Genomic DNA, 26,493 nt, shown 5'->3' on the forward strand with positions numbered 1-26,493 from the left:
TTTTGAGGATTTTTGCTAAATGATGCTTCCAAGGTTTCAATTCTAAAAAATGCACCCACCTCATCCCCACTTTGTGAAACATTGCTTCTATCAAACTCCATTGAGTCCTCAACATGCTCCACGTTAATCTACTTATGAATGTCCATTTTCATTTATTTTTCTAAATTAGGCCTTCAAACGTAGGTGTCCCTTCCCTTGACTACATTTTTTCAAGTTTTCTAACAATTGTATGATAAGAATTAGGATACAACATTTGTTAATGCATGCCTTGTTTGCCCATCTTAATGTGTAATCATTAAGCTTTGCTTTGCATGCATTTTAGAATTTTTTCTACAAGTTCACTTTCTCACAATTGTCATATTACACATGATATAGTCTTTGTTATTGTTATTGTGTTTCTTCAATTTAATTTTCTCTAACTCGTGCAACAGTTCATACTACTTTGTCCAGGCTTTTGAAATTTTTTTCACAATACTAGCTAACTTAAACTATGTTTCAAAGAGAATTGAAAACTTTGTTAAGGTTTGGTATTAGGTTATTTGGATAACAATTGGTTATTTGCATAGATTAAAATATTTCAAGAATTAATGATTCATTCTAAATTCAATTAACATCTAAGATGCCTATACAATAGATAAGTAATATGCACATATATAATATAATGTGAACAAAGAGAAAATTTAATTAGGGATCAAACTTTAATTAAAAAACATTTTTCTTTTTTTGTCTCAACCAATTTAGATGATGTTTTGAATTTTGGAATATGTCAATTATGTATTTTCATGGATTGTGAATTAAACAAAACTTTCATAACTGAGTTCCAACACCCAATTGCATGTAAGTGTAGAGTTTGACCTTCTAAGTAATCAGACATGTTGTATTTTGTCAACTATGAACAATGCAAGATTTTCACTGTGAAAATTGTATAGTGTGATATATTTATAACATATCCTTACCAATTTTAAGTACATTTACTATGCTTAATGATGCTTTTAGAGAATTAATTATCCAAGAATCAAGCCACTATGATATCAAGTGCCATGCAGGTGGATATTGGTGGCCACACACCTATTCCACCTTGACCCCTCAATTACTTTCCTATGTTTCCTTTTTCATTTCAGCATTTACTACTTTTAGCACTTTTCTAGTCCCAGACTTCCAGAGCCATTTTGAACCCTAAAAGACCTTTTTTGGGGTATGCGGCAAGCCCATATCCATAGGCAGGGGTTTGCAGAAAAACTTGTAATACTCAAAGATACCTTTCCAACAAGGTATCGTATGTGCCAAACAGAGATAATCTGACCAAGTTACCACCTTGAAAAGTTGGCTGCCCTACTAACCCCAACGGGGCCCACAAACTCTTGGTGTAATATCTCTTGTGGTTAGGGTTTTGGTTATTTAGGGTTTTCTCATGTTTTCGAATAATAAATAGGTCTTTGAACCTCATTGTAACACAGTTCAAAGGCATGTAGTCGCCACATTTCTTCTCAGAGATAAGCTACCATCACCCAATCTATCTTATTTCCACTCCGCTTGTAAGCATAGTTCAATATTTTTCTATTAATGAAATAAAGTGCTTTTATGCTACATCTATGTGTTTATGATTATCTCTATAATTTTTTTGTTCCTGTTTATGTTCAGATCAATGGTATCAGAGTGGTTTACTCTTTCTTTGTTTTCCTTTGCATGTCCCCAACGAGGTCACGGTATAAGGAGTTAGGGCTTGATTTGGTTGAACCATTGCAAGATTAGTGTCTTAAAACCTGATGACATCTGATGCAAGAAGAAAAGAAAGAAAAGGGTGTAGGAGATCCTTTCAAAAAATTTCTCGAGGAATCCGTCGAGCGATAGAGGGGCGCAATGATGGATAACTTTGCCCAGATCCTTCAACGGCTACCCACATGCGATGCATATTCATTCAACAGCCACTCTAGAGGTGCCACTCCTTTTAAGGTACAATTTAACTTCGATATTCCCATATTCAAAGGCCTGATAGATACAGACACCATAGATAAATGGTTAAATCTATTGGAAGGATATTTTCCAGGTCATGACTTTTCCAATTGGGAAAATATTACTTTTGCACTTCTTAAAGCCACCCCACACATCAAGGATTGGTGGGAAACCTAATGTGAACAAAATAATGAGATTTAAACCTCGTTTTTTTCAAATGCACCCAATTGGAGTTATTTCTGAGATTCCATGAAGGAAAAATATTACCCTCTCGAGAGATACTAAGAAAAATACATAAATTCAACCACACTACAGTAGGGAAGGGACGAAGATTTGACAAAGTTCACAAATACTTTCCATACCCTTCACACGAAGCTAGGTATCAAGGATATTGAGTGGCATTTGGTGCTCAAGTACTGTGACAGTATACACAAGTACATCCAGGATGAGTTGGACTTCCTGGACATTTCCTCACTTGGCACGGCATATCGATACACTATCAAGATTGTGAATAATTTTAAATAGAAGAAGCGAGACTTTGGATCTACAAATCAAAAGCAAAGAGAAGGATCCCTCAAACAAAAAAAGAAAGGACCAAGGCAAGGCAGCACTACCTAGGACAACCCACTGAAGCTGCAAGTGAAGAACAACACCTTGAAGTCGAATAAGGACGCGGGAAAATGGTCTGAGTTCCATAAGAGCTCCACTCATAATACAAGTGAGTGTCGATCCAAGGAGTCACTGGTGGCTGAGCTAAAGGCTTCCGAATCAAACTCAAGTTTCGACTCAGAATTAGAACCTGATAAGGGAACTAACAAAGGGAAGAAGATCATTGATGCAGAGCCTAGTGCTACTATGGCCACCACCAAGATCCATAAGATTGATCCTAAAGATCCAGAGGAGGGGGAACACCTCTTCCACTCATAGATGTGGGTGAAGGGTTCTCCGTTATAGTTAATTTTCAATAACAGGAGCCAAAATAACCTCATTTTAGTAGAGCTCAAGAAGCAGATGGGCCTAAAGACTATAGCACACCAACAGTCATACACCATTGGGTGGCTTCACCAAGGATGAGATCTTCGTGTGAGCAAGCTTTGTCGCCTACCCTACAACATCAACCCCTTCATAGATGAGGTAATGTGTGACATTTCTCCTCTTTAATTTTGTGATGCATTGTTAGTACAACCATACTTGTGGAAGCGACATGGTGTATATGAGTCTAGACCTCAATCTATGATTATTACTTTGGCTAATAAGTTGTACAGGATATTGGAGGTAGCCCCACCTACCACCATCTCTTTAATCACTGCAAAGAAATGTAATAAGATCATTTCCCAGACTAGGAAATTTATTTTCCTTATGTTCAGCCCCAAGGTAGGAAGAAGGTTATTGCCACGGCTTCTTGCCAGGGCTCCTCTGCACAACAGTAATAGATGGACAAGGTCGGGGAGGAGTACAAGTATATTTTTGGCTCACCTGCAGGGGTACCTCTACACTGCCAGGTCAAGAACTCCATCGATATGACCCTGGGTGCACCGCTTCCGAATGGATTGACCTATCGACGCTCTGTTCTAGGGAACGATGAGATCAAGAGGAAAATTTAGGAACTATTATGGAAAGCACACATCAATCCAAGCTCATCAGCTTGTGGTAGCCTGATTGTATTGGTACAAAAGAAGGATGGGCCTTGGAGGCTCTTTATTGACTATCGGGTGCTGGACAAGATCATTGTCCAGAATAGTTACCCAATCCCACGGATTGATGACGTTATTGACCAGCTTAAGGGGGCTAAATATTTTAATAATATTGACTTGAAGTCAGGTTATCACCAGGTGCCTATCGAACCCTTTGATGTGTGGAAGACTTCCTTCAAATCCAAGGAGGGCTTTTTCAAATGGTTTCTCATGTCGTTTAGAATAAAAAACACCCTTACAACCTTCATGAGAATGATGGATGATATCTTGCATCCCTTCACTAATGCATTCATGTGGTGTATTTAGGTGACATCTTGATCTTTAGCCAGAGTTGGGAAGGGCACCTCCACCATATTCGAGATGTCCTCCAAACCCTGCGTCAACACAAGTTGTGTGCTAACTTGGATAAATGCACCTTTGGCCTAACCAAGGTTTAATATGTGGGGTGCATCATTAATGAGGAGGGTGTACATGTGGACCCATCCAAGATACAAGTCATTTGAGATTGGCCATCCCTAGCCACTCTAACAGAGCTCCGCAGTTTTTTTGGTCTTGCCAATTTCTATCGTAGGTCCATGTTGGGGGTTCTCTCATATCACCTGGCCTTTAATTCAAGTCACCGAGGGCAGAGCGAAAGAATTTTTTTTTAGTCGGAAACCCAACAATAAGGCCTTCTCTGAATTGAAGACTCACCTTTATTCTGAACTAATTCTCACATTATCAGACCTACAACAACCATTTGAGATTGAGACAGAAGCCTCTGACTATGCTATTGGTGTGGTTCTTACTCAACATGGGCCTCCAGTGGCTTACTGTAGTGAGACACTTTTAGACACAGTCTGAAAGTACCTCACATATTACAAAGAAATGTATTCCATTGTGCAGGCCTGCCATCAATGGAAGCATTACATTCTATGGAAGGAAATAGTCATCCACACAGACCACTGACATCTATAGTTCATACGGACACAAGGGAAGTTGCAAAACGATCATCATTCGAAACGGTCCACCTATTTTCAACAGTTCCATTTGAACATTAATTATAATAAGGGCAGCACAAATAATGTTGCTAATTTCCTCAGTCAACCACTGGTCATGGCGCTGATCACTGTGCTCGACTCTTATGGGCACGAGACATTAGGGTGGCCGCATCTTTACGAGAGCAATCCAAAATTCGGCAGCATATACCAGACACTCCTGGAAGGGAAGCAAGTTCTAAATTATCACCTTTAGGATGCACTATTATGCCACCTGGGACACTTATGTGTTCCTTCAAGTGAGCATGCCAAGATTAATTGGAAGGTGCACTACAGCCGCTTCATTGGACGTTTAGGAGTAGAGAAAATAGTAGTGGTATTATAGAAGTATTTTTATTAGCCAAAACTTTGTCAGGATTTTGGGAAGTACATTAGATCCTACACCGCATGTGCCATTTTCAAACCAACCGTCAAGAAGCAAGGCCTATATACTCCTCTACCTACTCCTAGCTGGCCTTGGGAATCTATCTCCATGGATTACATGTCAAGCCTTCCTTCTACTAACCACGACAACGATTTCATTTTCATAGTCATTGACAAATTCTCTAAGATGGCCATCATTTTCAGTCTGTAAGAAAAGTATCACAACAAAGGCCACTGCTAAGTTATTCTTTGAGTGAGTATGGGTACACTTTGGGATCTCACAATCCATTGTCTCAGATCGAGACAACATACTCCTGAGTGAATTTTGGTCAAGTCTCTGGTCAATGCTGGATACAAAACTTACTAAGTCCATGGCTTTCCATCCTCAAACTGATGGGAAAATAGAGGTTGTTGACAAGATGATCGTACACATTCTATGCATGTACAACTTGAAGAATCCATGCACATGGGATGAAAGTCTCCTATATGCCCAACAAAATTACAAAAAAGATCTCCACAGTTCAACAGGCCACGAACCCTTTCAGGTAGGGCTGAGATTTCAACCATTATGCCCCATTGATGTGGCCATATCATTTGCATCCACTCAGGTAGATTGGGCTCATGTTCAGTCTAAAACGAAAAGGGATAACAACTTCAATGAGTACATTCAACACATCTGCGAGCAGGTCCATCATATATTGGATAGAGCTAATGCTAAGTACAATCAATGCCATGATCAACATCGAGTGTCGCACAAGTTCCAGGTGGGCGAAAAAGATTGGCTACATTTCTAGAAGGATCGCCTTGTGGGACCCCATCGCAAGTTTCGCTCGTTCTGTTTTGGACATACACCATCACCAAGATAGTCGATGATAATGCCTTTGAGCTTATCATTCCACCGTTCCTTGGTCTACACCTACTGTTCAATGTAGATCGCCTTCGTCAATATTTTACACCATTGTTGGAGACATTTGACATTGCAGAATAGCTCACACTAACAGAGCACAACCAAGACTGCATGGAACAGGCCACAACTGATCAAATCATGGACACATAGATCAAGAACACTTGCCAACAAAGGATACATCTATATCAAGTTGTCAAATTAGGCCAACTCCTTGACTAGGGCAAGTGGTTCACCAGGGACCAGGTTCAGCAGAAATTTCCTCACCTCATGGAGGCTCTGCACGTAATGGGGACCATTTCTTCCTAAGGGGCAGGGGAATGATCCAGGTGGATATTGGTGGCCACCCTCCTATCCTACCTAGAACCCCTAGTCAGTTTCATGTATTTCCTTGTTCATTTCATCATTTACTATTTTTAGAATTTTTTCGGGTCCCGAACTTTCAGAGCAGTTTTGACGACCTAAATGGTGTTTCTTTTTTGGGTCCGTAGTAGGCCCATATCCATAGGCAAAGGCCTGCAGTGAAACCTATATTACTCAAAGCGACCTTTTAAACAAGGTATCGCACATGCAAAATAGAGACAATATGACCAAGTTACGACCCTAAGAAGTTAGTTTCCCAACGAACCCCAACAGGGCCCACAAACTCTTGGTGTTACATCTACTAGGGTTAGGTTTTTGATTGTTTAGGGTTTTCTCATGGTTTCCAATAATAAATAGGCCCTTGAGCCTCATTGTAACATAGTTCATAGGCATGTAACCACCACATCTCTTCTAAAAGATATGCTACCATCGCCTGAGCTATCTTATTTCCATTATGTTTATATGCATAGTTTAGTATTTTTCTATTAATGAAATGAAGTGCTTTTTGCTGCATCTTTGTGTTTATTATTATATGTGTAATTTATTGCATTCCTATTTAAGTTCAGATCAAAGTGCGTGGAATGAATTGAAAAAGATGCGTGTTATACATATTCTTAAGGCCAACATGCATAAGCACTATGTTATCTGGTAAGTAGATTCAAACGAAAGTCAAGGAAATGAACAATATGAGCAGAAAATTTCACCAAGTGTTGGTTGGAAAGAAATTCTACTATGGATAACATGTTTAATTGAAAATTTAAATTTCATAGTACATAATCATGAAGAAGTGTTCTAGGAACAAATGATTTTTATAGTCATAAAAATCATAAAATAGAAATGGCTCATGATCACAATAATCCAATTTTTTATCATAGAAAAATATGTTATATTCATATATACATTTTTTTCCAGTGAAATGGAGGTATCACACCCTTTTCTTAATTAAAAAAGCACAAATGGACATGGATAGACATCTACGAAATCATTTTATGTGGAAAACAAACCCCCATAAACCAAGTTTCTTGTGTTGAGGCTATTGCAATGCTATGAAAGACATTCTTCACAAATATTCTTCAACATCATGGAAGCCATGCAAATCCTTTAGGAAGTCCATGCTTAATTTATATTTTATTGACAAGAGAGAAACATCGTATCAAAAAAGCAAACAAGCCCACAAATACTCAACTATTCCTTGACCTATTTTCATCAATGTCTAGTGGAAGTGTTGCACGAATGCAAAAACATCAAACAGGAAATATCCAAGCTCACAATGGAAATTTTGTAGTAAAAAGAAATGACACTTAGAGAGCTTGAAATCAATATCCTTTAGTTTTCGCAATATGCTCACTAAAAGACGAGAATTCCAAATTAATAAAATTTACTTGGACACATTGAATGACTCTGTAATAGCAAATTGGTGGGAGGTGTAGATTGCAGAAGATTTTGTACATTTATGAACATTTAATGCTTCTGAAACTTCATTTGGGTTGTATTAGGAATTAAATGAAAGAAAATAAAGGAAATGAAACACACACAAAGAAATATAATAGATATAACAAGAATATGTTTAAATCCCAAGTTATATTAATAAATAAAATAGAATAATATTGTAAAACACAAACTCACTATAATGGTGGTAGCATATCTCTGAAGAGAGAGAAAAATGGCAGATACATTTATTCATAAAAACTATGATGAGTGTATGATGATAAGCCAATATAATGGTATTTTAATATAAATAAATAACCATATAGGTTCAAAACCATAACCTTAGAAGATGAATTTCAAAAATTGTTGTAGACCTTGAGGTGGTTAATTGGTACATCCACTTCCTAATGGTACAATTTTTGCATACAATATTTGTTTTGGGAACATAGTAGCTTGATTTAAAGAACTATTCAAGTGTTACAACGTTTTTCTAGGGACAGGGAATTCATTGCAAACCCTAGCCCCTTGAATAAAAAAAATATATATATGTAGGGCCTTAGATTTTCCCTTGAAGATTGGGATTTGAAAAAACATTGAAAAAATTCCATGAAGATAGAGAACCATTGAGTCCATGGAAGAGGTGGGTGGTAACCAATATCCACCTAAACTAATCCTCCCCCCTTAGGGATAAATGGTATCCATTGTTTCAATTTCTCTCATTTGACCATTCCATGAATTTACCCCATCAGATGAGGAAACTTCTACTCAATTTAGCTCTTGGTGAGCCACTTTCCTTGGTGATGAAATTTCCTTGCTTTAAAAACTTAATAGAGTTTTATTTTTTGTTGGCCAATATCTTTCATCCTAGTTTCTTTAATGCAATCCATAATATCCATTTTGATGCATTTAGGATTCTGTTACACAAGGGTAAATTTGTCAATGACATCTGAGGTGTCCAACAAAGGTAGGAAATATTGTTGGAGGAGCTCCACATAAAACACTAGGTGTAAGCTAATTACAGGGGGAATAAACAATTCAAAATATATTTCAACCACAACCTTTGTGATTTTGAAAGGCCCCTATTGAATTGGTCTAAGCTTCTAGTGGGGCCTTATGAGGTGCTCGTTCTATAAATGCAACCTCAACTTATCACCATTATATAGCTTGTGTGGAACTCAATGATGGTAATGTTGTTTCTTCTACTTGGCATTGACTTATTCTAAGATAACATGAACTTTTATTTCAGGTTCTAGATCCATTCAATAAATTTGGCTACTCTATATTCCTTAACTTGAGCATAGGAGGACACTACTAATGAAGATTCAGTGAGCATAACTACATTAATTTGGGCCAATGGATAGAATCCTGAGCATACCTGAAAGGATTATGGCTAATAGATCTATGGAGGGATATGTTATAGCTACACTGAACACATGGAATGATTTCTTCCCAAGCACGTTGATGCTTGGAGTTTTACACGTGCAAGATATGCACAATCATTCTGTTGACCACATCTATTTAAGAATTTGTTTGAGATGAAAGGAAATTGATTTTATCAACTTGATATCCATCAGAGACCATAGGTTGGACTAGAGGGTACTGAGGAACCTATTATCCCTATTTGAAATAATGGTCTAAGGTAGCCCAAAATGAACCCAAACACACTGAAAGAAGAGTTTAGCAATGGTTTTGGTTAGGATTATCCTTTTGCATGGTTCCAAAATGGTCATACTAGAGAATTGATCAACAACAATAAACACACAATCATTACCATGTTTTGTGGAGGTAAAACCTGAGATATAATCCATAAATTGTAAACACTGATACTTATTTGGGGTAGCTAGAAGAGATCCCTACATCTTGATGGTTTTAAGCAATGGAATAGGTAGTGAATGATTTGATATACCAAATATTGCCTTGTTGAATATTTTTCTAGTAGAAAATATTCTAAAGTACAACTATTGTCTTATCCATACTCGAGTTTCTTGCCACCCTACTATAATGTGCCTCCAAAATTAGCTTAGCATGCTCACTTGAAGGAACATAAAGGTGGTCGGGGTAGCACTGGAGCAGAACCTCAAGGTGGAAGTATGGAACTTGTTTTCCTTTGCTTAGCATCTAGTATGTAGTAATGAATTTAGATTCAATGTTATATAATTGTGGATTCTAGGAGGTCGCATGCCTACAAGAGTAAGATCTATGTCTAGCACCACAACTAGGAACTGATTAAGGAAATCTACAATACAATTGATGCTGCCCTTTTTCTACTTGATGCTCATGTGGATTTGTTGTAGGTATGTGCACCATATTTTATGGTGGTCATTTTGTAACTTTCCCTGTAGAGGCTTTTGAATTGTAAAGGCCTATGACTAGGGTGGATTATTGTCCTTTTCCTAGGAACATAATACTTCCACTATTGGAATGCATGTGTTAGACCCAACATCCCAGAAAGAGGGAGAGGGTCTGTGAATAAATGTGGTGGAAATTTTAACATTTCAACACATTATGTAACAATGTATCATGACCATTTGTACCATAAAATAAAGTAAAAATTCATCAAGAAGCCATCATCATGTCAACACAAGAGGAGACAAGAAAACCACTAATTCTTCGTATTCTTCTTATTCTTGAAATCATTACATAGATTCACAGGTACTAACCTACTAAAGGCACCATCCCCCAAAAGATGAAATAAACTGGTTGTGGTAGGCTACAACTTGATTGGTGCACTAAACTCAAAAATATGTAGGCACTTACTTGTTATTGAATACAACTTGATTAAGACACCAACCTTGAAAATTAACAAGCTTAAACTTATTCTAAGATTCAACCTAATTGAGGAACCAACCACAGTGGAGGTCCCCACCTTCTTCTTCAACTTCATGTGGACCACTTTTAATAATATTTCAAACTGTATCCACTTTCTCTTCAACCAATATAAATCTTTAAAATAAATAAATTGGTGCTATAATACTACTATAAAAAGTTTGTCATATATTTTCCATACTTTGTTCCAACCCATTCACTAACATGGTCACATAAAATCCTTTTTTCCCATATCCTCAAAATCAACCATAACCTGCTCATAAGTTCCCAAAACTCATAACAATGGTTGTGATTATTAAAGAATACATCATCAAGGATCTTATACGCTAAGAAGTGTTCACCACTGAACCATGATGAACATGTTTTTTTAGGAATCCAATTTGGCTTATAAATGATCCCAACCCCCTCAAGAAACTATATAAAATCAAATATTAAATTAAACATTCTACATAATGTCCCTTGTTGGACCAAAGAGTACATTAAAAGCGGGGGTTAATTAGTGTGGAAACAATTTTTCAAATTCATAACTTTTCGTCAATGAACAATTATGTAGCAATGCATCATAACCATTTACAGTGTATCAATAAATAGATCAATGCATCATCATATAAAAAATATACCAAGAAGTCACCTCATCAACCCAAGAGGACACAAGCTTTTATGTGGAAACCCATATGGGAAAAAACAACAAATTCTTCTTCTTCTTCATTCTTCAAATCATTATATATATTTGTAAGAACTGACCTGCTAGAGGACCCTACCTCCAAGTTATTAAAGAAACTACTTGTCATAAGATATAACCTAATTGAGGAACCAACCTTGAAACCATGCAAGTAGCTGCTCAATATAGACTATAACCTAATTGAGGCATCAACCTTAAAGATGACCAAGCTTTGACTTGCTATAGGATCCAACCTGATCAAGGCACCAACCTTACTGATGAGAAAGCTTTGACTTTCTATAGGATTCTACCTCATTCATGAACCAACCTAAATGGAGGCACCCACCTCCTTATTGACCTTCTTGTGGACCTCTTTTCAAAATATTTCAATTTTGATCCACCTTCTATTCATTCAATCATAATATTCAAACTACTACTGTGAAAAACCTATCAAGCAATGTGTAAATGTTTTTCCAACCTTCTTGTTAATCTCATCATATACAACTCATATTGGAATATGGTTCTTCACCATCACTACAATTTACTCATAAACCCTTAATTTATACAATACAGATTCTAGTCATCAAATATATATAAACAAGGGTTTTCATGTTTTTTTGACTACTCACCTTCAAACCCTAATTGTCATGCTTCTTCCAAAATCTAATTTCACTCAAGAATGAGTTCGAAAAGCCCCAAAGACCATATATAACCAACAGATTAAATTAACTATTCTAAAGAAAGACACTTTTAAGGTGTGTACTGCAAACTGAGTTCTTTTCGATAATAGCTCTACAAAACCTTCATTTCTAGCGAAAATAAAAATAAAAAAATAAAAATCTAACTTGTAAGATTATCAATTTCAAAACCATGATCTCAACTATACTATACACATCTGAAATTAGGTTTTTCGTATCATTCTCATATTTTAACTTTGCAATGCGTCAACATACTTCAAAAGAAGTGGGGGCTCGACCCCATCACAAGTCCTCATACAAGCAAGTTATCGTGGAGATTCCACTAGACCCACTACACTCTCTTTGGTCATGCGAATAGATTGACAAAGCCTTCGCACTCAATGAGACAGTCTGCTAGACACTAAACCACTGTTTATGGACTTGAACTAAATAAGATTATCCATTGACATAATTCAACCATGGAGGTCAATGGGGTTTGACCTCTGTTTAATTACTATGGATCTCAGTTTGACCTCTATCTATAATGGCGATGGAGCTCATCCCAACCTTTTTCTATGATAATAATGAAGTTTAACTAAACCTTTACCTAATAACAATGGATCTTGGCTCGACTTATGTCTATGAATGAAATGGAACTTGGCCTGGCCTCTGTGTATAATGGTAATGGAGCCTAGCTTGGCCTCTGTGTATGATGGAAATGGAAATTAGCTTGAAATATGTTTATGATGGCAATGGAGCTCAACACGACCTCTCTTTGATAACAATGGAGCTTATATCAGCCTCTGTCTATGATGGAAATGTATCTTAGTTCATCAATTGTTTAAAAATGGTAATGGAACATAGTTCAGCCTCTGTTTACAATCCAAATAGAGCACAATTTGACCTCTATCTAATAATAATGGAGCTTGACTCAACATCTATCAGTGGTATCAATTCAACTCAACCTTAGTCTAAAAAAAAAGGAGCTCAGCTCAACCTCTATTTATGGTGGAAATGGAGCTCAACTCAATCTTTTTCTAATAATAATGGAGCTCGGCTCATCCTCTATTTATGGCTACATGGCTCATCGCTTCTATCAATGGCTAAAAATATCAAGCCTTCTATTAATGATTATGTGGCTTGTCCTAGCCCTTGTATCTTAGCAATAGGCTTTACAACATGATCAACCAAAATAAAATTGAGCCACGAACTAAACGTTACCTAGAACTTGATCACCCGAGCAACAATCCTAACAACTTGTCCAACAAAATATGCTAATGTTGTTCAACCCTTTTTTACACACGATTAACCAAAATAAAAACCCATCCATGACCAAAATTCTACTAAAAAAATGATCCCTCAAGCAACAATTCTTATGGCTTATCCAACACAAGATGTTAATATGGCTCGACCCTTTGTAAGATGTGATCAAGAAAATTTAATGCATGTTTTAGTATAAAATACATGTATAATTGGGGCCCAATCGTGCCTAAAATATTCATTTGGAATTAGCTCTGATACCATGTTAGGAAATAGAGAAAGAATAACATAAGAAAAGAACTTAGTGAAAAATGATTTAAGTCATTCTCAACACATGTATTCATATCATGTTTTCAATTTATACTATAGTATCTAAGTATATCTAGATATAGATCTAAATTGAAACTTATTAATTGAAAATGACAACACTTCATCAATAGATAAAGATATGAACTCAAAAGGAGGTGATCTTAAACTGTGTGATTGCTTAGAGGTTCATAGTCTAACATGGCTCCATTTGGATAAGGGTTATCTATCATACATGAAGGTTGAAACCGACAATTAAATGTAAATAATGATTTAACCATTATTTAATAGATCATACACATATTCTTTTAAATTGGTCTTTCAAAATGGTAGGTAGATTAGAGATGGCTACCTTGTTATGCTAAGCTTAATTTTATCAATTAATAATATCAATGTTTAAACTAGGAGAATTCCTACTAATAAGGGGTATTATTAAAAGTTTGGGGATTTCATTTTGGTTGGCTAAAGGTTAGAAGAAGATATAATGGGAAAATGAAAAAGGAACAAAGATGGGTTAAAAAAATGACTAAATATGAAAAAAAGAAAAAATGGAGAAAATCAAAATATAAAATTAAGAGGAAAGAAGAGAAAAAGAAAGATGATAGTGAGGAAGAGAAGAATCAAAGAAACCCAAACCTGAAAAAAAAGAAAATATTTAAATATTTTAAATAGTTATGCGAATTCTTTTAAAATTGTAATGCTCCCTTGAATTAAAATAAAATATTTTTGAAATTTTGTTAAATATTGAAAATTGCAATTCATAATGAAATTTTGATACATTCATATAAATGTGTTTCTTATTTTTGGATTATGTTTTTACCCAATGGATTATATCTAGGGTAACGAATGTTACATTATTTTTTTTAACTATCATCTAGTAGCTTACTATAACTAAAATCAAGATTTAATTAAATATAATATAAAAATGAAAAATAACTTTTTAATTTACATTTAATATTTTAAAATATATGTAAATTTGATATTATAGTGAGTCATTTCAAAAAATAATTGTAATCATTTTTTTTTTTTTGTCTTTTTCTTATGTTTAATTTAAAATATTTAATATAAATTAAAAAAACATATTTTAGTCAATAAAATTAATAAAACGTTTAATAATATAATCTTTAGATAATAATAATAAATATTAAGATGTTTTTATACTTCTTAAAAAAAGAAAATGTCATTGATTAAGAATCCAAACAAATAGAAATAAGTCAATGAAATTAACAATAAAATAATAAAAGTTTATAAAAATAATAAAATTTTATTAACTAATTGACAAAAATAAATCCATTTTAATATTTAATGCTTTTATAGAGGTTTAAAAAATAATAAACTCCTTAATTGATTATAATCAATCAATTACTACAGTCTAGGTTCAAAGGATCTCAATTAGTCACATAAATGAAAGGATTAGAATACAACGTCTAACAAAATAGTTATACTCCAATATATACATGGGATAGTGATAAATCGCCACATTAAATTATATCCTCTCGATATCGACGTCCGGAAGTAGGGTCACTTACCATTGAAATCAAATATCTTTCATTCGCGGTAAAGAGAAAATATGTTAAATAAATATTACAACTTTATAAATAAAATTATTAAAAATATTTAATAATAATAATAAAATATTATAAAATAAACAAAATTTGTTACATGAATTTGTTGATGGAAGATAGCTTGTATGTCTCATGTTGTTTTAAAAATAATAAAATAATGTTTAAGGGAAGAAATTAAAAAATAGTAATAATAAAAAAAAACTATTTCAGTTTTTATCTTAAATTTATATTTATTTTATATAGAAATAAAGTAATTGAAAGTAAAGAAAAAAAAAATATTTTTTTTATTTGTTTTTTTAAATAAGAATCAGTATTTTATATATATTCAAAATCTAAAATTAGACGACTAGAAACGTATTTACAAAACTTTCATCAAATGATAGTTTGTGAATCAATTTATCCACAAAACTAATTTCTTCCTTCTACATGCCTTGACCACTATTACATAACACAGATAATTCCCATAATATCTATAAAACAGACCTAATATAAACACAAAGTGACATAACATATGACAAACATTAAATTGAGCTTAACTTCCTGGCTTCCTTGCATTCCTCCTTCTCCTGCCCGATTGATCCTGCACCTGCATCTCCTGCTTTGTCTCGAGTCTGCAATTGAACAACGACCTCCTCAGGAAACCCAACTATGATCTCTTGCACTTCGTTGAATATGCTATCACTTATCAACTCTGAGTTGGAGGAAAGAAAGTTCGTTTCCATATTCACAATTCTCCTTTCTAGAGTGCCTTCCACACTTTCAAACTTGGCATTAATTCACTCAACATTCACTGAACAATATTTCTCCAGTAACTCAACATGGTGTGTAAGGAGGTCCATCCTGCCCATGAGTAGTTTGAACAGGAACTCTGTAGCCCTCTTCCACCTAGCTAAGTCCTCCATCGAGGGCTTCTCACCCTGAGCATTCTACGGCTCCATCACGATATCCTCCCAAATTAAACTATGCTCACACTCATGCTCTTTGATTACCTCATCAATGAGATTCGACAGAGGCTACATCCATTTATATACCAAAACTTTCGTTTCATCCTTCACTCCTGCTCGTGCCATAATCACTTGTATATCCTCGATTTGAAGGCCCATTAAATAATTTTGCAAGACGATGGATCTATCGAACCACCCCTACAGCCAATTCCCCGTAGGATAAGATGGCCATTGCTTCACCATTAAATTACCTCTGATTTTTGCAGGCTCAATTCCTTGCTGAAAGGACAAGGGCGCTGCTCTCTGAATGAGAATAAACCAAACCTTGTGCGAGCGAACAAAACGAATGTCCTGGGGATCTGCATGAGCTTCATGCATTAATACCATACATCCTATCCACCATTTGTCCAGCCACCTTGCCACGAGTTCACACATCTTCCAACCCTCAAGCTGATTGAGGGCGATCTCAACTGCTCTGATCAACATATTCTTATGGGATGGGGGTGAGGCATATTTCCCCTCCATCTGTCTCGCACTCACCAACACCCAAGAGAACCCCACGATTTTCCAAACCATTGGCAATGCAATTGAGGTGACAAAAAATGTGAAACAATCAAATTTATCAATTTCTTTAATTGAAATTCAATTCTTAATACAAGGGTTGATTTTTGATCCTTTGAATTTTCAACGAAAGGAGAGAACATCCTTAAGGCTAATAAGGAATAGCTGATCAATTTAATATTTTTTTATCCCCTGCGATAGAGCTCTGTCAAGCATTTCCACATTGCTAACAATTCAACTTTGTTGTTTGTTGTCACTCCTACTTCCCATGAGTATTTTGTTCCAATTTGTTCATAGAGGCAAAAAAGTACTGCCCCTTTAATTTAATTTTCAATATTAAAGAAATAAGTAAAAATAATATAATTGATATTATATGATATGTAATTTATTCTATGTTTATTTGATATGTGATACTTAAAATAAAATATACTAATAACAAAACATTATTTTATTGTTACCCATAAATAAAGTATTTCATTGCCTATACTAAATAACATAGCTTTATATAAAGGAAAACAAAATAATTAAAATAAAAAAGATTTGTGTGTTTTCACTTTGTATTCCTAACATAGATTTGATATATAATATTTGAAAATATTAACAATAATAAAAAGTTTATATATAGAGAGCGAGAACAAATTCTTGTTCTATTTAAAGAGATTTGTAATTCATTTATTGTTTTAATATGGAGAATATATATATAAAAAGAGAGTTTCTAAAGCATATATGTTTTCTACTTCCAAATATGATTAAGGCATGTATTAAAATAGGCATTTTAATGTGTAGAATCTATAAATAAAATATTTCAAATGTCTAACTATTTTGTATACTATATAAAACAAAACACACACACATATAATTAGTTTAAAAAGTTTAGTATGATTCATTAAAACTAGCTTTCTGATTAATCACATCATCAATATTTAATTGTCTATGAACTAAAGAGAGATAATTTATATTTATTAATAATTTTTTTTAAAGAAATTTTGTAATTCATTCATTTTTTATTATGGAGTTTACATGTAATATTTTAATGTGTAAACTATGAATCATAAATTAAATATTTCAATGTCAACACTCTCTCTATATAACAAGTTATAAAAGTTTAATATGAATTTTAGATATAAAAAGAAAGAATTTTGATTATATTAATAGGTATTTTAGAGCAGATTAAAGAAGTTAAAAAAGTTGAATATGAATTTTAGATATAAAAAAGACAAAATGTTTGTTTTAGTAATAATTATTTTGAGAGAAGATTGGTAATTCACTATATTTTAATATGGATACTTTTTTAGATAGATTTTATATACGAAGAGAAGGAGATTTCTTGTTTTATTTAGGGAGATTTGTAAGTCATTTATTTTTTAATATGGAGTTGATACACACAGACATGTCCAAATCAACATAGATTTATAGCTTCCAATTTACTAAAAGTCAATAAGAATCAAATATTTTTACATGTAAGTTTTACATTAAAAAAAATATTTTCATATTGAAATATTTGATCCCTCTCATTACTTGATTGGTAGATATAGAATTAAAATAAATATATATTAATGTTATCAATTTTATTACAATGTATACACATTTATATAAATAAAATAAAATAAAATTTAAAATTTAAATAATATTATTATTTAATAAATAAATTTAATTTAAAGTAAACTAAATGTTTATTTAAATAACTTGAATAAATTATAATATTTTTTTAATAAAAAAAATCGATTTTATTTAAATATAAAATAAATTTATTTTATTAATAATAAAAATTTAAGATTTTTTTAAAATGGTGAAACTTTTATTACAATCAAATTACCAAATTAGTAATGAAATAGCCATTGCTAATTACCACTCATAAATATAGATTAATTAAATTACCCTCGGCCGCAGGTCTCAGATTTCAAAACCTATCAAAATCGCCCCAAACATTGCTATAATTCGACATTTCTAATTTACGATTGCAAACCATATCAAAATGTTAAAAAGTAATTAAAAATAAATTTATATATTTTTATGATTGGTCGAACACAGCCATAAGAGTCAGTTCAATTGATCAAATCAAGCGCTTCATCAATGGGAGGTTACAGGGTCGAATCCAGAAAGTTCTTGAAGTTCTTGAAGTTAGGTCAGTAAATAAACCGAGAAGTGTTGATGCCCTTAGGGTGACGTCCACTCAGTATTTAAAACCCTAGACATAGTGGCTACCCACTAACCCGGGTATCTGTGAACCCGTAAGTAAAAAAAAGATTAGTCGAACACTTCAACCCACAGCGTTTCCGCTCATCTATATGAATTCAATTGATACTCTGCATTTTCCATATCGTGTGGTTGCACGCGCTGCTTTGTGTTGCTTACTAGGTCGACACACAGCATTTCGCGTGTTATGTTTGTGGTTGCGGTCATTGCTTTGTCATTTCATGGAAGTTGCGCCACCAACGACGCAAATCCTGACACGGTAAGAGTAGATCTCATACGCAGAGATCCCCTTATGTCTCATGTAGCGGAAGGCCGCAATCTTTCGAATGTTGAAAGACTGCATCGAGTTATCAAACGAAGCCACAGCAGATGCCACAGGTTCCGAAATGCCGAGGGTTATTACAGTCCTGTTAACTATGTAGAGGGTGGATATCTTATGCAGATGGCGATAGGATCTCCCGTCCCATTAAATCTGCATTTCCTGCTCGACACGGGCAGCGACTTGATCTGGACGCAGTGCGAACCTTGTATTAATTCCTGTGTACAACAGAATGATCCACTCTATGATCCCTTCCAGTCGTCGTCCTACAAGAACCTGTCCTGCTCTAGCCCATTTTGTTTAGCATTGAACGCATCTGGCACCTGCCATTTCCAGCAAAATTGCGACTACACGTACAGGTACGGAGATAGTTCAGATACCAATGGAGTCTTAGCTGAAGAGACGTTCAGTCTTGCGACAGCAGGTTCCCCACCACGCACTTCCTTTCCGCAACTCACGTTCGGCTGCGGTCGCGTGCAAGACGGTGAATTTTCAACCTCGTCCGGTATAGTCGGTATGGGAAGAGGGCCACTCTCTCTGGTTTCCCAGATTGGATACAACATCTTCTCCTATTGTTTAGGATCAATGTATAATGCCTCAGAAGTCACCCCTTTATTCTTGGGTAAGGCTCCTACCTTCGGAGCTGCTTATAGTGTCACCCCTCTCATTCAAAACCATTTGCATCGAACTTTCTACTATCTGGGCCTCGATGGAATTAGCGTGGCCGGTAAACCAGTCCCTATTCCGAAGGGTACATTCGAAATTCTAGCCAATGGAAGCGGTGGCCTTATCATTGATTCTGGAACTACTTTAACTATTTTGGAGGAAGCTGCTTACAGGCCTTTTCTGGATGTCGTCAGCTCAAGCATTACAACACAGCCAGTTAGTAATACATCTGCTACTGTGGGTTTGGATCTCTGTTACATTTTTACGCCTGGTCTCTTATTTCCAAATATTACTTTTCACTTTGCGGGAGGTGCAGATTATGTTCTGCCACCAGAGAACTCCTTCATTTCAGATCAGCAAGATACTGGTGGGTTGGTTTGCCTTTCGTTTACTACTTTCGAAGGTCCATTTTCGGTATTGGGAAACTTTCAGCAGCAAAATTTTCACATCGTGTACGATGTCGGAAAGAACGAGCTCTCTTTTGCTCCGGCCAACTGTGGTGCTATGTGATACCAGTAGCGACAAAGCGACTACCTTACAGATTTTCAGTAGTCACAGCTTTTTCAATAGTAGCTTAATTATAGTACAGTCTAGCAGCATATATCGTCACGCTTCTCATCGTTCGTATGTTATAGCGCCTGTAATAAGTTTTAAACAGAGTATTGCTTTGGTTCACTATCCCCATGGTAGTATTAAAACGACATTGTAAAGCTCGTCTTTTAATTAAAAAGACAAATGGATCGATGATTTGTGCGAGTGAGTCTTTCAATATCATCTTTATTTTGAGAATGACCAATCTCATCTTCATTTTTCTCCCAGTCAGGTTTATTTTCATTTAATCAAAATATGCAGGTTTAATTTCATTTAATCAAAATATGCAAATTTAATGATTTATGGCCCAAATTTGAGGAAATGGTTTTTTTTTCAATATATATATATATATTTTTTGGGTAAATGGCCGAAGTACTGAGGCTATCTCCTCTCTATGTATTTTTTTTGGGGGCAATATTTGACCTTATACTATTATTACTTTACTATTTTAGGTTGAGTTTTTTAATTTTCTTTCCGTCTTTGATATTTAATAGCTCTTAAAATATTATTAATACTTTTTTTTGTAGTTATAGTAAATAATATCTCAATCAAATTAAATTTGGGAATTTTACATACTATTTACTATTTTAAGTTGAGTTTCTTAATTTTCTTTCCGTCTTTGATATTTAATAGCTCTTAAAATATTATTAATACTTTTTTTTGTGGTTATAGTAAATAATATCTCAATCAGATTAAATTTTGGAATTTTACATACTATGAGATACAATGTGATTAAATCAAAGAAGAAGTTTTTAATGGGTAGATTATTAAACTGCATTTTCATGTTAACTATGTATTTTTGGTACTTATCTTTATGCAAGATAAAGTATATAAATTACACTAAATTGTTTTCTAGAAGGTGATCATATTGTTTTAGAGGATGTAGAAGATCAGAAAGAGGTCAATCACAACTTTACAATTCTATATATAGAAATAATTATTTTTACAATTTTATAGATGGAAATAATTATTTTTCCAAAGCCTTTGAAATGGTAATAACAAATGAAGCCTTTTTTATTTCCACGAAGATAATCAATAAGGAATAAGTACACCATTTGAATCCCAACCTTCCTTGTTTTGATTTATCTTTAGTCACCATGTAACCTTTGTTAACAGTGTGTCAAGAGATTAAAAAGAATAAAGGAAAGAAATGCAGTGAAATGTACATTAAAGGAAAGAAACATAGTCAAATGTACATTAATTTACAATATTGTAGATACACCTTTTATGTAAGGAAGATCATCTAAAAAAACTACATTTTTCTTTATGGAGAAAAAAAATAATATATTACTAAGCATTTCTTTAATTTTATAATGCACTTGTTATGACTTAAAAATCTCTCACGTAAATGCACTGATCAAAGCCATAAAATATCAAAAATTCAACAAAAGAAATGGTTCCTAAGTATAATAATCAACTTCCCAAATGCAGTTGATTAACTGCCCAAAAACATGATTTAATTAATCTACACAAAGTCATTCTCTCATACTTTCATAGATCGTCATGGCCTATTATTCAATAGCCACACAAATCCATAGAAAATGACACTCCAAGGATCAACAACATAAGAAATCATGCATACTTGGTGTCAGTGCGCAAGTACAAGGTTCGATCGGCTTGTCCCAGTGTATACATATTTCAAGGGAGTACAAGAGACCCCAAAATACTTCTCATGTCGCCCCTTAAGCATTGGAATTCCATACTAAGCCCAAAGCTATTAATGGACTTAGATAGAGGAAAATATTTACTTGGCCTATAAAAAACACAACCATCAGAACTAATTCAACAAGAGAAGATTAGTGTAGTGATATCTTCGCAAAATTACCTTCTAATTTCCAACATTTCTTTGTGTACTTAGAGGTCCACCATTAGAGAGTTTTTAGGAGCTTCTTTAGGACATAGTATACTTGCAAAGAGGGAGAAGAAGGATTATCCTTTAGGAGAGCCATAAGGGTCCATTGCCCACAAACCTCCTTTAGTAGAGAACAAACCTATGTAGAATTGGATTTTGGGACACTATTCTCCAAAATCCATCAAGCATATTGGCATCTCAACTTTTCTTTTTACCCTGACCTTTGTTGTTTGTAAGTGTTCTTTCTCTTTCAATTACATTTGTCACTTCCTATTTCATATTTTTTAATCATTTTAGTCCTTTATTTGATCCTCTAGTTGGAAAAATTCAACCCTTTTTTATTTTGAGGATGACCCCAAAACTATCAAAAAATTGTACAAACATTTTTGTAGGCTTGTTGGAACGACACAATCACCAATATTAGCTACACTAAAGTTCACATAATTCATTCACATTGTAAATTTTCTCTCATTCTTGAGTTGTATGGAAGTCATTGGTAATCTACCCCCATTCTTAAAACAAATTGCAGGACAATTTAGGTTGTTATCCATCATAATTAACCACTGGAGTAGAAGAACTTATGTTTTCTTTTTCCAGGTGGATGAATTTAATTTCCTTCTTTTAATTTTAGTTTTGGACTATTGAGTTAGTTTGGGCCAACCCAGGTTTAGATTTTATCGCCCACCAACAAAACCCTCAATCACTTGCCCTCTTAGCAACGACCTGTAAGAAGATCGTAGTCTCACTTGAAGTGATTATGGGAGGATGCAGAACCAAGTTTCTATAGCCTTGAGGGATGATGCAATGTGGTATTTTTATGCTCTTTTATCCTTAACGTACATAGATTACTTCGCAGGGTTGGATTATCTGCTTAACCATGCCATTAACAACCATAAACAATACTGCGCAGAAGTAAAACATAACCAAAATATTGAACATAAGGAAAAAGATATGTACTAATCACACACAAGTTATGTCGATCAAAATTGCACTTCTTATATTAATTCCTTGAAACAACGTACAATTCCTCAACCTGCGCACCCAGCTACAGGTGTCTGCGCAATCAGTTGCAGACTTTAGGTCTCTCTGCACTCAACTGTTGAGCCTTTACTTCAAGACCCAAACATAGATTATAGAGAAAATTTCTTAATGCTCTTATCATATGATTATTATTATCATTACCTCGAATTACATCTTTCTCCTATATATACCAATTACATCCACACATACATCAAAATACCATGCTCCTCCTAAAAATAATCAACTATTGACCAAACCCATTACAAAAAGAAGGGACTTCGACCCACCCCAAAGCCCCTAAAACATCGCGTGGTACATAGCTCCATGCAACTGTGCACTTTGCTCCCTAAAATGTGTTGTTTTGACCAAAACATGGGTCAAGTTGGGATGTGCCCAATAGGCCCCCAACACTCAGATGTGATTCATCCCGAGTCACTCAGCTACTTTTCCTTGAACCTTTGCGATAATGTTGTTGTAGGCAATGTTGTACTGTCGCAGTATCTTTGCTGTCTACATTTCTTCTCTGCGAACTTCTTGTAGTAGTGCCTCTGTCACTGGTCTTATAGCCTTCTACAACACTGCTCCTTCCTTTTATCGAAGCTCCTGGAGCTTCCCATCCACTTCCTATAATAGCTGGAGAGCCTCATCCTACGAAGGTCTATTTCTCTCTATTAATATTTTCACTTCCCTTCTGAGTTATTCTATTTGTTTCTATAGTGCCTTGCCTCAACTGATTTTGGCGAGCTTCTATGAGATTGGCAAGGTCTCCGTAGTTTCCTGAATCTCCTCTAGCTACTTCTTTTTCTGTTGGATGATTTCTTTTATATTTTGTACATTTGGATCTTCCTGTAGTGAAGTCCAAATCTGCAAGGTCTCGTCCAATAATTATCTGCACTATGCCATTGTCTCATATATGCTTGTCACTATAGTTTTTAGGTTGATCTCCTTTTGTTTGCACACTTCTGGTGGCATGGCTGCCTGTAGCTTTATTTGCAACTCGCTGTCTTTATTTCATATTTGAACTAGACATTTGCGATCTTCTTCTTTGATTCCTTGACTACAAGATCGATCTTCATGACCTTATATTCTAATGATTCCTCCTCCTAGACTTCCATGTTCAGAACTTCTATGCAACTGGTTTCGACCACATCTTTCAATCTCTACTACTGTAGCTTTGCCTCATCCTTATCCTTGATGGCCTCCTCGAGTTGTTTCCTCAGCACAACGTGCTCTGGTTCTACATGAATATTTAACTGTGAGGTGCAAATGTTTGTGCTCTTTTAGCTCATTTATGATGCCTTGGTGTAGGTCATGTAATGCCGGAATGTGGCATGTTCATATTGACTTCGGTGCAGTCAAACTACAAAGCTTTGGCTGGTATTTGCATTATCCTCATCCCAAATGTCGTCTCTACGAGTCTTTGTAGATGGATTCCTTGGCCTATCTATGCTAGTCGTCTGGATGTTTGCGCAAATATTTTCAATTCTGCAATACTCTGCTCAACACCTATCAAGAGTGCGTCGTAGAGATCCTCTATTTTGTTCCATGAATCTACTGTAACTTGTTGAAATTTCTCCTCAGTTACATCTAGGTCCCCCTCAGTAAGGACCAGTGGCATTATGCCCTTGAATTTATTTTCTTTCTACTTCTTCCTCACCCTCGGTGAAGTTCTGCTCTGCATCTTGTTCTTTCCTTTTTTTGTCTCTGCTGGGGCTTGGTTTTGCCCAATTTTGACACCCTTTCTAAACTTTACCTCTCCCATTTTGAACTATCCTTGACCCCTATTATGCCTATTTTGGTTATAATATCTAGGTTTTGGCCAAAATGGCATTGTATGCGAATGGTATGCAAATTAACAAAAAGACACGTCTTTTACCATAATATTAATCATTCCTTAAAGCTAGTTGTTCTTTATTAAATTATAATGCCAACTAATCTAGAGTTCTTATGCAACTCTGTTTTAATTTGAAATAGGCCCGCATTTCCTGCAGACAGCTCGTACGATCCTACTTCCTGTAGATGCTCCAAAATTCATGTAGATGCATATTTCCTACAACCACCGAGATTTCTTGTAGCAAAATCGGCGGTTATCTATGTTCCACTAATTTCTAAATCAAAAGAGAACATGGGTTTTGTGGGGAATCTATCATATATGGATGTTGTCCTATTGGCTGTTTCAAATATGCCAATGAAGCCGCCCAAATTTATAGACCTCCTCTCATTGGCCATGTGAAGGGAAGCTACATCTATGTAATGAATTTCATCTAATCTATGCTTTCAGTCCTTCATTAGACTCCGTATAGTGAAATTTAACACTTTGTAACAGGATTATTGTTGAAAATAGCAACAAGAAATGCTAAAAAGAAATGCTATAAATAGCATTGCTATAAATAACATTGCTATAAATAGAATTTCAGGTACTAGTGTTGGAAATAGAAACAGGGAATGATAAAATAGAAATGCTAAAAATAGCATTGCTATAAATAGCATTTCAGGATACATTCCAATTTTAGATAGTCCCTGAACTAAAATTGAGAATTAAAATTTGAATTTGATCTTAGCAGTTGTTTGTAAAATAATTAATTAATTCATCTTGAGTTAATTAGTTAGAGAAAATAAAACATGAAGTTTATATGAAGACATGCAACAGTTATCCCCTTAATTGAGGAAGTTATCCCTTAATTAAGGAGATCAGGATGAGTTGTACTTTGAGTTGTAATTAGTTAGCTCAGTTAACTGAGTTAAGTCCAATTAGAGTAGTTCTAGCAATTTGTGGAACTGATTGTGAGTTCAGTTAGTCAATGCATGCATGCATGCAACTAGTGTACTTCAGATAACTGAATATTCTCTCATAAATAGCTCATGCATGTTAGTTCAAACAGAGACCCAGTTGAGATCAAAGGAAGGGACAGTGTACTATCAGTTGGAGGAATTTTCCTATGTAGGAAACTCATCCATGCAGAAGGAATTATCTCCTTCAGGATTGTGCAGTTATTTTAGAGGTTAGTGAGCAGTGTGTGAAGTAATTACACACATGTGGCAGCTTGAGGACCCAGGGGAAATTGTGCAAGGAAATAGGAGGCTTGGAGGGCAGAGGAGAAGGTTTGTGAGAAGCCTTTGACTGTCTATGAGCAGCAGTGAGGGATTGTACTGAGATTTGGATAGCTTGTGAGCTAAAGCTTGTGTAATCCTGAGATATTTCCACTTGTATGATAATACAGATTGCGAGGTTTTTAGCTGAGGCTTTCCGCGGAGTATTCCTTTTTGTTCATGTGATTGATTTCTCATTCTCTATTATATGTGTTCT

At 34.9% G+C, this 26,493-nt stretch overlaps 1 protein-coding gene across 1 annotated transcript; it reads left to right on the forward strand.

The window, feature by feature from the left end:
• Window positions 1-18,925: 18,925 nt before the first annotated feature.
• LOC149220146 (aspartic proteinase nepenthesin-1-like) lies at window positions 18,926-20,233 on the forward strand. Its single transcript, XM_089387009.1, has one exon. It carries the CDS (start codon window positions 18,926-18,928, stop codon window positions 20,231-20,233), a length of 1,308 nt encoding a protein of 435 aa, XP_089243135.1.
• The last annotated feature ends 6,260 nt before the right edge of the window (window positions 20,234-26,493 follow it).

The sequence above is a fragment of the Pinus tabuliformis genome, chromosome Q (genome assembly GCF_031772625.1).
Source record: "Pinus tabuliformis cultivar Carrire ecotype Pingquan chromosome Q, CPIR1, whole genome shotgun sequence".
NCBI classification, from domain to species: domain Eukaryota; kingdom Viridiplantae; phylum Streptophyta; class Pinopsida; order Pinales; family Pinaceae; genus Pinus; species Pinus tabuliformis.